At 44.1% G+C, this 15,152-nt stretch overlaps 1 protein-coding gene across 1 annotated transcript in view; it reads left to right on the top strand.

The window, feature by feature from the left end:
* The window catches only part of CSMD2 (CUB and Sushi multiple domains 2), a 658,022-nt gene that overhangs the window by 104,175 nt on the left and 538,695 nt on the right, over positions 1-15,152 (top strand). Inside the window, exon 3 of the mRNA XM_059896727.1 lies at positions 5,593-5,705. Within this exon, the coding sequence (XP_059752710.1) occupies positions 5,593-5,705 (113 nt within the window). The remainder of the gene's footprint in view (positions 1-5,592; positions 5,706-15,152) is intronic.

Here is a 15,152-nt window from a genome sequence, read left to right as displayed (position 1 = left end):
GGGATAATTTGGTATTCTGATATCAGGGTCCACTGGGATCCACAGTCTGGCATCATCATACCTGACTATCTGGGGGTGGAGAAGGATGTCTGGTGCATGGGCAAGTTGGTGGGAAACCAGTGAACAAGAGAGTGGTGGGCTGGGGGCCAGGGTTGTGGTTCTGGTGGTCAGCCATTTCCAGCAAGGACCCAGCCAAGGATTCACATGTGTGTGTTTGGTGGTGGGTGGGGACATTGTTGGGGTTGAAATGAACAGGAGGCAGCTGAATGGAGGGACCCACCAAGAACCAAGTAGCAGCTCAAGGCTCAATCTAGGTAGACTGAGTTTATGTCAGATTTAATGGAGGACCGAGGTGCTGTCCAATAAAAATATAATGTGAGCCACATATACGATTTCTCAAAACTTTTAATTTTGAAATAATTATAGATCCACAGGAAGTTGTAAAGATCGTACAGAGACGTTCCATGTACCCTTCTCCCAGATTCCCCCAATGGGTACATCTAATGTAAGTACAGTACAACATCAAAACCAGGAAATAGACGTTGGTGCAATGTGTGTGCGTACGTCTATGTCATTTTATCATGTGTGGATTCATGTCACCACCAGTGCAATCAAGATGCGGAATTGTTCCATCACCACAAAGTTCTCCCTTGTGCTACTCCTTTATAATCACCCCACTCCCCTTCCTCTCACCAGACCTAACCCCTGGCAACTGCTCATCTGTTTTCCATCTCTTTAATATTGTCATTTCCAGAATGTTATATAAATGGAATCATCTGCTACGTTATCTTTTGAGATAAGCTTTTTTTTTCACTAAGCATAATAACCTAGAGATCCATCCCAGTTGTTACATGTATCAATAGTCCATTCGTTTTTATTAGTGAGTAGTATTCCATGGCATGGATGTGCTGCAGTTGGTTTAATTGTTCACCTATTTTAGGACATTTTTGTTGTTTTCAATTTGGGGCTATTCCACAAACAAACAAACAAGCAAAGCTGCTCTGAACAATCATGTGCAGATTTTTGTGTGGACACCAGTTTTCATTTCTCTGGGACAAATGCCCAGGAGTGTGATTGCTGAGTTGTATGACTAGTGTATGTGTAGTATTTTTTAAAAAGAAATTGTCCATTTTCCAGAATGTCTGTACCATTTTACATTCTACCAGCAACGCATGAAAGATCCAGTTGCTCTGCATCATTGTCAGTCTTTGGTGTTGTCACTATTTTTATTTTTATCTGTTCTAATGGTGTGTAGCAATATCTCATAATGGTCTTAATTTCCCTTGCCCTAATGGCTAAGGATGTTGAACATTTTTCTTGTGCTTATTTGCCATCCACATATCCCCTTAGTGAAACGTCTTTTCATGTCTTTTGCCGATTTTTCAATTGGATTGTTAGATCCTTGCCTTGTTCTCAGTCTTAGGAGAAAAGCATTCAGTCTTGCGCCATTAAGTGTGAGGTTAGCTATAGGATTTTTGTAGATGCTCTTTATCAAGTCAGGAAGTTTCCTTCTATTCTTAGTTTTATGAAAGTTTTATTTTTATTTTTTACTTTATATTGGAGTATGGTTGATTCACAATGTTGTGTTAGTTTCAGGTGTACAGAAAGGGATTTATTTATACATATTCATAGATTTATTCTTTTTCAGATTCTTTTCCCATATAGGTTATTACAGAGTGTTGAGTACAGTTCCCTGTGCTATACAGTAGGTCCTTGTTAATGACCTATTTTACATATAATAGTGTGTATATGCCAATCCCAACCTCCCAATTCATCCCTCCCCCTCACCTTTCCCCCTTGGCAACCACAAGCCCACCCTCTAAGTCTGTGAGTCTGTGAAAGTTTTTTGTTTAAATCAGGGATGAGTGTTGAATTTTGTCAAGTGCTTTTTCTGCATCAATTGATACGGTCATGTGATTTTTCTACTTTTGGCCTGTCAATATAGTGAATTACATTGATGGATTTTCAAATATTGAACCAGCCTTGCATCCTTTGAATTAGACCCCACTTGGTTATGGTGTATAATTATTTTTGTGTATTGCTGAATTCTCTTTGCTAATATTTTGTTAAGGCATTTTGTGTTTATAGTCTGTGGGATATTGGTCTTTAGTCTTCTTTCTTTGTACTGTCTTTGGTTTTGGTATCAGGGTAATACCTCATAAAGTGAGTTTGGAAGTGCTCCTTTCTCTGTTTTCTGGAAGAGATTGTAAAGAATTGGTGTAAATTCCTTATATATTTGGTAGAATTCTCTATTGAAACCTTCTGGGCCTGGGTATTTCTTTTGGGGGAGTTTTTAAATAACGAATTCAATTTCCTTAATAGCCATAGGGCTATTCAAATGATTTATTTCATATTGGGAAATTTATGGTAGTTTGTGTTTTTCAAGGAACTGGTCTATTTCATCTAATTTGTCAAAAGTATGTGTGTAATTTGTGGCATTTTCTTATTATCATTTTGATAACTACAGGCTTCGTTTTCCCTAACCTTTACCAACTCTGGATATTTGCCAATCTGAAAGATGAAAAATGAGTCTCGTGGGTTGAGTTTTCATATTTTTGATATTAATTAGGTGGAGCATCTTTCTGTTTCTGTTCGTGTGTATCCTTTGCTCTTTTCCTCCTTCCCTGTTTACCTTTTTCATATTGATTTGTAAGTGTTCTTTATAGATTATGAATACTAACCCTCTTCCTGTCATATATATTATACATAATCTTCCCAGTTTTCACTTTTCTCTTTATCTTTTTTACAGTTTTTTTTTTTTTGCTCCACATACATGCTTTTAATTTTCATGTAATTAAATCAATCAATATTTTCCTTTAAGGCATGTGGGGTTTCATGCTGCATCTGTCAGTACTCAATCAATTTCAAGAGATAGAACCCAAATCAAACTAGTTTAAGCAAAAAAAGAAAAAAGAAAAGAAAAGAAAAGGAAAAAGAAAAAGAAAAGGAAGAAGGAAGGAAGGAAGTGAAGAATGTTGGCTCATGTAACTGGATGCTACAGAGGTAGCTCTTTCTGCATGGCTGGATTAGGATCTCCACAATATATCATCAGGGCTCTGTCTCTCTTCTCACTGTTCAGCTTTGTCTATATCTATATGAGATATCATTTTCTCTAAAGCAGATAATCTGTGTAATGATAAAAAGAACTGCTGGCAGTTCTGAGCTTACATTCTAATGATTTAGAATCCCCAAATAAAAGACTCTCGAAGTCTGTATATCATATCCCATGGAAGGACTCAGAATGACTCTGCTTGGGTTATATGTCCTCCTCCCCCTTTTCCCTGCCTTGAACCAGTCCATAAAGATGAGGGATGTGCCATGATTGGTCATTTGCCCAGTTCTGTGGCTAGCGAGCAGGTGGGGTATCTGTCACAACCCCATACCACGATGGGCAGGTAGAAGCCAAAGGGGTTCTTTAAACATGTCACACTTAGAAAGACCTTCACCAGCATAAGAGGATTAAAAATAGTTTGTTTCCTTCTAATATGTATGGTTTCAATATTTGACATATAAATTTTTTGCTCATGGGAGTAAGTGAGGGACATAGAGACAGAAAGTCAGGGACAGGGATGGGAAGAGAAGATGGAGTGATGTAGGGATCCTTTGCTGGGTGTTTTGATACCTGAAGAGAAGATGACCTTGAAACTTATTTGTTCCCCCCTTTTACAGTTTGATTACTTTTCCTTCTCTTTTCCTTCAATTTATTCTGAGTTAACATAAATCCTATAAGATTAGGATGGTGGGAAGGGCAAGGGCTTCACCTAGCACAGGGCTTTTCATGGCGGGCATTAGCAAATATCTGATTTAATTTGTTTGAACCCAGTACTCATGCCCTCCAGGGGATATCTGGGCATCCAGATATTATATAGCAATGCGAGGTACAGAGATGGATCCAGGAACACCACAGATATCCTATACTACTTAAAAATAGAGGCAAAGGTACACTTTGAATTCCTCCCTGAGCCCTGCCGGGGGTGGGTGATGGTAGATAAGCCTCAGATAGGGGACAAAGGACAAAGGTGGACAGGAGTCTGGCCACCCCACCACCACCTTTGTGCACAATCACGTCACCTGTGGGGGCCACCATGCGTGGACACCCAGCAGAGGACAACTCCTTTCCTAAAATATGTCCCAAGTGTTCAGTGAAAGCTTCATTATTTTATCCTTTTAACATTAGAAGAATCTTTTAAAAATGACTCTCTTGTGCTAAAAACATATTATTTCAGGTTCAACAATTCCTTTTGTTTCACCCTTGTTTCTTTGTCTTTACTTAACTCTCAGGGAAAAAATGTAAGCATTTTAATTTTAAAAGCACATACAATATGATCCCATTTGTATGACATTATTTCACTGAATATGATCTGAACTACTCATCCTTCCATCTCTTTGTATGTCAACTGTCAAGAACGATTATTTCTAGATTGTATTGGGTTTTTATTTTTTGGTTTCATCTTTTAAAAATAATAACCACTTATTTCTATAAAAGCAGTAGACCTGTTCGTTTTAAAGAATAAAGTCTATGATAAGAAGCATCCACATTCTGCTACTTAGAGTTGGATATATTTTCCTCTGTATGTGAATGAATATGTCTATTGGTGATTATTCATTGTAAATTTGTGGCAAAGTCTACCCAGAGCCTCAAAGGACCTTAGCCAGAAAGGGAAGAGTCAGTGTTACTGAACCAAATGTGGGTCTGCTTGTCCACATGCAATAAAGGCAATCTACTGACACCAGGTTGTGGTTTATTGCAGGGTGACAAGCAAGGAGTCCAGGTAGCTAGTGCTTAGAAGGCCAAACTCCCTGAAGGCTTTCAGGGAAAGGTTTGTAAAGACAGGGTGAGGGAGGGGGGTTGTGGGGTAAGTGGTCAGCTTGTGGACATTCTTCTGATTGTTTGGTGGTGAGGTAATCGGGAGTCAACATCATCAACCTTCTGGTTCCAACCGGTCTGGGGACCTACGTGCTGTGGGCAGCATCCAGTTAACTTCTTCCACCTGATGGGATTTTCAGCATCTGCGAAACAGCTCAAAGGACATGGCTCAGAATAATATCTGTAGCCCCTGAGGAGGAACTAAAGGTCCTTGACTTTGTTTAATGGCTAAGCTATTATTATTTTGTCTAGCTTGACTGTTTTCCTTTCTTTCTTCATTTTCTCACTTCTCTGATTAAATTTACTCTTTGGAACTCAGAGAAGGCCTAGGAGGCTACAGTTTTTCTACAGACAAGAGACAGGTGGAGGACATGGGGTGGGGGGAGTCTGTCCGGGGAAGGCCCGGGGTCCTGCTTGGATATATCAGGAGAAGAAACTGGAGGAAGAGAAAGAGAAGAGCCATAAATGAGCAAGCCTCCGGGTCGAGGGTAGCCCATGGCTTCGGAGGAGTAGCCCCCCATATTTCTGTGATTGGTCTCCATCACCTTTGCTGGAAATTACTTTAACTTTGAACACCTTGCATATGCCTGGCGTTTGACTTGTTTCATATCCTTCCCTGTGCCTAGATCAGCACCGTGCATCCAACAGGTGCTCAATAAATGCTTAAGGCATGTCCAGTTCCCAAGGGGGTCATCCTCCCTCCATCTCACCTCTTTGTCTTTCAGGCTCACAGGCTTTCAGCTGCCGGCCACCGTCGTCAGCGCGGCCACCACCCTGTCTCTGCGCCTCATCAGTGACTACGCAGTCAGCGCACAGGGCTTCCATGCCAGCTACGAAGGTAGGTGCCTCGGCCCGGCCTCAGGAGCCTTATGTGTGAGGTTGTAATAGCTGCGGGCAGGGCTGCGCTGCTCTTAGTTGCCGGGAAGGGCTTCTTCAGATTCAGAGCTTGTGCCTGTCCTAACAAGGCTGGTTACTAACCAGTAACTCAGTTACTTAAATTGCCCCTGCTGTGTTGTTTCCAGGAAACTGAGACTTGAAATCAGAGCTGAGCTGCTGTCGTTTATCTTGAGGGCCTGGTAACAACTCCTTCTCTCCCCTTAACTGGGTTTTGTTGTGTTTTTATTTTTTAAATTCTGTTTTCTCTTGGGCTTCACTGTATTATAAGGTACCTTGGCTTGGTTTTGGAAATAAGACAGATATAAACCCTAAGTAAAAGACATAAAATAAGTAGCTGAAAAAATTTTTTGCTCACTATAGTGACTGCAAAGAGTCAGCTTTATATCATTCAGAGAAGAACAATCAATTTTTCCTTGATAGCACAGATTAGGGTTTCTTGGTTTGAGTTATGCAAATAATTTCCGCTTCTCTCAGCCTGTTTAAATATGGTGTTAGCATTCAAATTAACACTAATATCTTCAGATTATACACTATTATTATTATTAACTTTATTATGTTAGTTCAGAAGGTGGTACGTCTAGATCACTGTCATTTCCCTGGGAAATTTACATCTCATTAATAGGTAATTATGCTGCTCTTGGCTAAGACCCACACTGCTATTTTGTGTTGAGATCATTCATAGGCATATTTTAAGACTGTTAATGATAATTAATAACAATAATGACATAACACCCTAGTAAAGCATGCCAGTTATTTGAAAGCTTTCTTCCTCTTGCCTCTAAGAACTTAAAGAATAAGTGATGCTTTCTTGAATGGAGCTATAGCAATATACAAATAGATACCACCTTTGTCTTGGCTAGGAGTATACCACAGAAAGAGGGCAAATCCTAACTCCCTCGGCAAAATTCACACCTGTTGGTAAGGGGTGTTTGGTGCTTTAACCTATGCGATTGAGAGTTCCTGAGAAGGTCTGTTATTTTTAACTAAAGATACTAAGAAGGCTCCAGAGAAAGTTTCACATGCCTTTAACTGGGGGCTTCTGACATAACTCCAGATTGCTTTAACTGAGGGCTTCTGAAAAGACCTGTTTGTATTTAAAGTGAAGTCTCCTGGGGTAACCCAATTTCTTTGGAAAAAACAATCAGTTCCTCCCAAAAGCAAGCCTGTGATCTTGGTCATCCTGGTTCTGTCCTCAACCTGGACCTTTGGCTCTGAACCCAAACTAAGTCTCTTTGAGTCTGAGCTACAACCTCTTGATTAAGTAAGAGAGGCCTCTTCAGAAGCTTCTTCCACAATATGTGGGCCTTGGGGGGACTGGCTGTGTTTGGGGATGGTGGGGGGAATGAGTCATTGACACTAGAGTTGGTGGCTGCAGAGATCCCAGGAGGGGCTGACACACAGCGGGACCCAGCTGGGCCCTAATGGTGTCCTCATTTAGCAGACTTTGTGGATATTTGTCTGAGGCCTGGACTTTCATGAGGTTTTAGGAAAAAAGTGTCCTGTTGATCCCTGACCACGTTGCCTGCTCTGGGAAACAATGCCAAGTGCTTCTCCATCAGGCAGAGCAGAGCTGAAGGTACATTCATAGAGCCTTGTAAAATCAGAGGTTCTAGCCTGGAATTCATGGGGAGGTCTACAGTAGGGCATCAAAGGTCTGCAAACCCCTTGTAGTTAGAAACCACATTCTGAATGTATAAGGGTATATGTATTTTTTTCTTGAAAGGGTCTAGATCAGGGATCAATAAACTATGGCCCACCTGGCCAAATCCAGTTCCTGGCTTGTTTTTATAAATAAAGTTTTATTAGAACACAGCCAAGCCCATTTGCTGACATTGTCTATGACTGTTTACATGCACTACAAATTCAGAGTGGAGTTATTGCCACAGAGACCACATGGCCTGCAAAATCGAAAATATTTACTATCTGGCCTTTTACAGAAAAAGTTTGATGACCCCCGGTCTAGAGCTGTGCTATCCAATAACAGTAGCCTTTAACCACATGCCACTATTTATATTTACATTAATAAAAACTCAATCAAATTTAAAATTTCATTTCTCACTTGCACCAGCGTCTATCAAGTGTTCGGTAGCCACCTGTGGCTTGTGGCTACCATATTGGGCAGCACAGACAGAGAATATTTAGTCACTGCAGAAAATCCTCCTAGACAGGGCTGAGCTCGGGCTTCCATCAGATTCACGAAGGGTCTGCGATTCACATGAGGTCATGAATCATTAAGATAAAGTGGAGGCCAGTGGGTCCCTCCTCCCCTGCTGCCTGGCCCGGGGGTGGCAGCCCCGACAGGAGAAGGGCCAATGGGACAGAAGGAAGGGCCCACCCTCCATCAGCCACTTAATGGTGTCAGGTCTCTAAGTCATCGGCACTAAGAAGGGAAAGCCTCCAGGCGAGGCGCAGGCAAGCCCTGCATGATGCAAACAGGTTGCTATAGCTGAGTGACTCTCTCTGTAGTCACCTGGGCAGGGTTTCCGCCAGCGCCGTGGTCTTCGTGGCTCTTTGTGCTGCCTGGCAGAACGGCTCACAGGAGAGGCAGGTGCGGGGAAGCCAAGGCTGGGGCTATCACCAAACCCTGCTGATCTGGCTCAGGACTGGACCACGGGGCAATTTGTGCATCTGGAAAAGTGTGAGTCGCACTGACTTTTGGGACACCCCCAGTGGAGGGGCCAGGAGGGGAGGTGGGAGGAATCAGCAGGTGCAGCCACTGCTGCGGATGAACCATGTGATAGACTACATCCACAGCCGTCCTGGGCCCTCTCTCTCACTGGACTCCTCAACAAGACACAGGATGATCCCACATTAGGGATGTACTGATAAATACTAGCTTCTTGGGCCTGCAACTGAGTAGCTGGGTGACCTTGGGCAGATTTTTTCAAACTCTCTGGGCCCTGTTGGGGGGAAGGGGCGATCCAGTGGTCAAAAAAGACGATAAAGATTTAGCTCTCAGGGAAAGAAGTCAGCCCCTCCCTCCATTGCAGAGCCCACCTTAGTCACTAGGGCTGGAAAGAAAGCAGACAGACAGACAGGCTCTGGAGAACTCCCCTCCCCCCAGCCCCGCAGCAGCCCGGGCTGACCCCGGTCAGGACAGCCCCCTCACATCCAGTCTTCTGGGTGTCACAGGACCTGTTTCTAAATGCCATCAGGGCCCCGCTCTTGGTAGCTCCCCTTGGCTGACATCCCTGAAAGTCTGCTCTCAAAGGGAGTCTCATCCTCCTCCACCCTCCTTGGGAGAGTGAAAAGTGCAGATAAGGAACTGAACTGCTGCTCGGGATTTTGGAGAAAGGTGAAGTCAGATGAAGGGTGTCAGCTCAGAGCTGCTGCCGCTTCAAGGAAAAGATCAAAAAGGCCAATCGTCAAAGCCCGAGATGACAGGAGATGCTTGACTTGTAATCCCCGGGGGCAAGAGTGTGGGCTGCGGCCGTGGACAGGAGAGAAGGGGATCAACTTGTATTAAGCACTGACTGTATGCCAGGCACTTTACATACATGATCTCATTGAATCCCCGAGACAGCCCGGTGGACAGACGTTGCTATCTCCATCTTACAGATGCTGGAGCTGGAGCTCAGGAGTTCTGTGTTCAGCTTTAAGGCTACTTGATGGCCAGGAGTTTTAACGTGACTTTTCTGGCTCTAAAGACTGTACTCTTGTCCTGCACTGCACACCCTGCAAAACTCCTGGAGGAAGGCAGAGACTGGTGACTCCCTCTCATGGGCAGGTAGATTGGAACTAAGTCAGAGGCAGGGTGGACACAGGAAGCCTGCCTTGGCTTCAGCGCCCCTCCCGGATGACTTGGGTCATCTCAGGGAATCAATAAGAGATATGTCCAGAGCCTCTCAGCTAGGGTTGCCAGATAAAATCTAGGATGCCCAGTTAATTTGATTTTTAAATTATTCCAATTTTTTAAAATTTGAAAAAAACTTTAGTGTAAGTATACCCCAAATATTTCATGGGACATACTTTTACTAAAAAAAATTACCTGTTGTTTGTCTGAAATTCGAATTTAATGGAGTGTCCTGTATTTTTATTTGCTACATCTGGCATCCTCATTCCCAGCACTGAATCCCCAGGAGCTCTGACCCCACTCATCTCCTCCTCCTCCTCTTCCTGACGCCCAGATCCGCCCCTGTCCTGCTCTGCCCAGCTCGGGCTGCCCACGCACTACAGAGGATCTAGGCTCACCTCTGCCCTTCCAGTGAGTGTCCATTTGACAGCTCTCTGAACGCCCACACCCATGCAGAGACGCAGATCCATGTGCACTTGGGGTTACACTGTGTGTGTAGTTCTGTAGTCTGGTTGACGAGGCTGATGTTTTTCTGTGTTAATAAAAGCGGCCCTGCTCTGTTCTTCCTAATGAATATCAGTGAGGGAGCCATTGTGGTTTGCCTATACCACAATTAGTTAACCAGTCATGGGGACATTTGAGTGAAGGACATCCCTGTACATACAACTTTAACCCTCATCTAATTATCTTAGAATAAATTCTTGGAAGTGCAATTGCTGGGTCGAAGAGTGTGTTGATTTTTCATTTTATTACATAATTCCACGGTGTCTTTAGGAAGATTCTACTGGGGCACACCTCTACCAGCAGGGTGTAAGAGGGCCCATTCCCCCCCTTTACGTACGTTGCGCACTGAGGAGTCTTAAGTCAGTTTCATTGATTAAAATGGGTGAGATGAAATCTCATTTGTGGTTATAATTTGCATCTCTTTGATGATCGGGAAGGTTGAGGACCTGTCACCACTTTCTGGCCTTTAGTAGATCATTTTGTAAGTTACCTGTCCCTGTCTCTGCCTACTTTTCTTTTGGGGTGTTAGTATTTTTTTCTTATCCCTTTTGTAAGTGATTTTGCATATTAAGGCTATGAATATTATGAGTTTCCTTTTGATGTGCAGCAATTTTAATTTTTATGTCACAAATTTTTTAATATTAATTTTTCTTTGATAATCTACCTTTGATGTTATGCTTAGAAAGCCCTTTTCCATGCCAAGATCAGCTGGTCATTTAGATATTCCTCTCATTCTTTTAGCATTTTATTTTTCCATTTCACTTTTAAATCCCTCTGGAATTCAGCTATGTTTGTCTTGGTTTCGGTGACCCTGTCTCTGATTCTCCAACGTTCGCTGTGTCCTTCTGTCTGTCTTTCAACGTGTGGAAGCCTGTTACTTCCCCGGCCCCCGCACCGTGTCTCTCCCTGATGTTTCTAGTCTTGCTGCGTTTAGACGTTGTTTCTCCCACCCAAGACCTTGGGCTTCACACCTTCTCCACACATGACTCTCAGAGATTGTATGGGATTGTTTCTGTCTCTGACATGCTGATCAGCAGGTAAACAAGAGTTGTAAGCAGATCAGAAATGTCAATTAGAGAAGAGTCTCTGCAGGTTTTAATGCCTAATCCTGGTTGCACCTTTTGCATTTTAGCAGCAGCAATCCTGAGCAGTCACTCTTGACACTTTCGTGCAAGAGAGTCCGTCTCTGACTGCTGGGTCTCAGTCTATTAGATCTATTTAATCATCTACATCTAAGAACAGGTATTTCTGTTTAGTTAAATCTAACTGTCATCTTGAGTTCTCTCAAAAATATAAGAGGCTTCCTTAAAAATCAAAATCACTTATTATCCCCACATGGAATTTATTTTATTTATTTATTATTTTTTTAAGGGTTATTAATCTTTTTTTTTAACATCTTTATTGGAGTATAATTGCTTTACAATGGTGTGTTAGTTTCTGCTTTATAACTAAGTGAATCAGTTATACATATACATACATTCCCATATCTCTTCCCTCTTTTTTTTTTTTCTTTAATTGGACTTTATTTATTTTTTTAACATCTTTATTGGAGTATAATTGCTTTACAGTGGTGTGTTAGTTTCTGCTTTATAACTAAGTGAATCAGTTATACATATACATATGTTCCCATATCTCCTGCCTCTTGCATCTCCCTCCCTCCCACCCTCCCTATCCCACCCCTCTAGGTGGTCACAAAGCACCGAGCTGATCTCCCTGTGCTCTGCGGCTGCTTCCCACTAGCTATCTATTTTACATTTGATCCCACATGGAATTTAGAAGCATGAGGAACGCTTATTTTTGCCAACTCCCCCATCACCACAAGGGGAGAGGCTGCACAGTACAATGATTAAGGCCTCAGGTTCTGGGTTCCAACGGATCTGGAATCAAATCCCATCTTTGCCACTCATTGCTGTGTGACCTTGGGCAAGTTACTTCACTTCTCTGAGCTCTGGCCTTTGCATCTGTAAAATCAGGGTAAGAATAATACTTCATAGAGTTGTGAAGGTTAAGGAGAGAACACACAAGTCACATGTTGTGCTCAGCACAGAGACTGGCAGATTGTCAGTGCCTGATAAATGTCAGCTAATGAAAGAAGTCACCCTCCTCCTAACCTCACCAGACTGGGATTATTTCAGGAGATGGAAGAATAGATATGTGTACTCCATAGGTCACAATCCCAGCCCCACCCCAGCCCGCTGGCTCCTGAGTTTGCTTAAAATTCTCAACCCAGTTGTTCGCGGTATGTCTGGGCTTACAAACAGACCATAGCATCTGTGGGGAAGGAGCAGAGGAGTCTCCATATTCGTGAGCTCCAGCGCTGCCGGGAGACTGCCCACCACATGGGGATGAGGTCGTGGGCCCTGTCCCTTGGTGGGCTGGAGCTGATGGGGCCCATGCCGGGAATTTAATCTTTTCATGTCCTCTTCTCTTTGTATCAGAGATGTTGGCTTTAGGGCTAATGGTGCTAGTGACACGTCCAGCAGACCTTAGACTTTGGGGGTCATGGACTTGAAAGCTGTGACTGTCTCCAGACAGACACACACACACACACACAAAGACTTTTCCATGTTATTTTTCATATAATTCAGATGCCCTGAAGCCCACCCATGAACCATTAGACCACCTGAAAAACTGAGCCCAGAGGAGAGGCAGGGATCACACATTAAGTGGGTGGTAGAGATTCTTTCACTCACTGAGCTGATATATATCGAGAGCCTACTGGGTGCAGCGCCTGATGTTTCAACCAAGTCCCATCCTCACCGTCATGATTTCCTCTCTCCCCCTACCCACCTGCCCTCCCAAAGGGAACAGAATGGGGGAGGAAGAGCTCAGTTCAGTGCCGCATCTTGGTGAGTTTTTGCTCCCAGTGCAAGGTCAGTAATGTCACCTCCGCCTCTGGACCAGAGCACAGTGGGACAGCGTCAGACAGACACATCTGCGAGGGACAGATGGACAGAGGTGGAGCTCCCTGTTGTCATTCTATCAGGAGAGGCAGGCTTGGGACAGAGTGTGCTTTCCTGGCTTTTGGAGGGGGAAGTAGGGTAGAGGTGATCATGTCATGCAGGAAAATGGAGGTCCAGAAATGGACCCCTCCTGGTTTTATTCCCTCCTGTAATTAGACCTGCTGATTTCCCTCTCGCGGCCTCTCAGACAAGTTCCTCAATTTGAAAGAGTTCCCCAATTCAGGGACATTCTGCAGACATCTCAAAATTGGGCTAATGGAAGCTATTTGACCATATACATATATACACTGAATATGCAATTTGCACCGTTCAGGCCACTCAGGCCAGAATGGCAGGCCTGGCGAGGCCTCCTTTGGGGGAGGGGGGAGGTGATGGATGTCCATTTCCTCTGCTTGGGAAGGGATGGTGTGTGCTTCCTGAATCAACCTGCTCCATTTCCGAGGGCTCTGCCTTGGGAGTTGGAGAACATTCCTTTTAATCAGTACGGTGGAGTAGCAAATTAATACACAGAGATGTGACATTTGAGACAAATTGGGCAGCACTTCTCCATAAGTGGGGAATCAGGATGAATTTCATATCACGTCCTCAATAATCCCACAAACAGTTCATCATGCATAGTGATATTTTCCCCCTTTGGGGAAGAATATTAACATAGCTTGAAGATGATATCATAGCAAATTCTAGTGCCCTGACCCTCCTCACCTCAGGGTGTCAGAAGACAGGGTGATGAAGGCAAAGGAGCATTTTCAGGTGGCTGGATGACCTGTGGGTAAGGGGTACATCTACTTTACTTCTCTGGCCCTGTTCATTCATTCATTCATTCATTCACTCAACAAATAGTTATGCACACCTGCTCTACTCCAGGTCCCTAGGTAGACTTTGAGGAATATGAATGAATAAGAAGTGGCCTCCAGCTTCAAGGAGCTCTTAGACCTAAAATTGTTGGAGAGGAGTGCGTAGGAGCAGAGGAATGGGGTCCAGGAAGAGGTAGGTTCAACCCTGGCTAGCTATGACACCTTTCGCATCTCCCGACCTCCCCGAGCTGATTTTGTGCAAAAGAGGAACTGCAGCACCCACCTCAATGGTTTGTAATGAGGGCTAAAGAGTTAACGGCTGGGAGGTGCCTGGTACAGAGTCTCTGTTCGAGAAACACCCATTCCTCGACCACGTGGAGAAAATTACTCTCATGCCTGGTTGGGTGTCTGGAGATCAAGTCTGAGCCCTGCCATGTCCCCACTGTGTGACCTTGGAGAAGGCACTGAGCCTCTCAACTCCCTCCTATGGGACATAGGATAATCATCTCTTCCTTTCAAGGGGGGAGTGAGCATTAGTGGTAAGCTACAGAAAGCACCTAGCATGACATTTGACACATAGTAGGCACTCAGTCAAAGGAAGCTCTTATAATAGGTGTGTTTTGTAGGAATGAAAAAAAAAAATTCTTTCCTATGACAAAATCTTTGGTCAAGTCTTGTGGGTCTCCAAGAGCAAGGAATGCCACCTATTTTTTGTTTCTTCTGTCACTGCGGTACCTTAGTCCAGGGCTTGGTACACAGTAGGGACACTGCAATACTCGCCAGTGCTTGCCTCTCCTGACCTGGGTCTTTGCTAGTCCATATAGGGCTTTTGTGCAAATTAGCACAAGTGGCCACCCTGAGGGGACACAGCCCTGTGAGCGTTCGGCTTAGTGCATGGAGTAGAGGCTGAGTTTTAACCACAGTCACCCACTGTCCAATGATAGATTCAAAGAGTTATTAGAGGCAGGGTGCAAGGATCTTGGGGTGCTTTCACTTAAAACCCTCTAATTGGGGCTTCCCTGGTGGCACAGTGGTTAAGAATCGCCTGCCAATGCAGGGGGCATGGGTTCAAGCCCTGGTCTGGGAAGATCCCCACATGCCTCAGAGCGACTAAGCCTGTGCTCTACAACTACTGAGCCTGTGCTCTAGAGCCCGCGAGCCACAACTACTGAGCCCGCAAGCCACAACTACTGAGCCCACGCACCTAGAACCTGTGCTCTGCAACAAGAGAAGCCGCCGCAATGAGAAGCCCACTCACTGCAACGAAGAGCAGCCCCCCGCTCGCTGCAACTAGAGAAAGCCCGCGTGCAGCAACGAAGACCCAATGCAGCCAA

The sequence above is a fragment of the Balaenoptera ricei genome, chromosome 1, assembly GCF_028023285.1.
Source record: "Balaenoptera ricei isolate mBalRic1 chromosome 1, mBalRic1.hap2, whole genome shotgun sequence".
Taxonomy (NCBI): domain Eukaryota; kingdom Metazoa; phylum Chordata; class Mammalia; order Artiodactyla; family Balaenopteridae; genus Balaenoptera; species Balaenoptera ricei.
The sequence above is the reverse complement of the archived record's forward strand: the minus strand, read 5'-3'. Positions and strand labels throughout refer to the sequence as shown.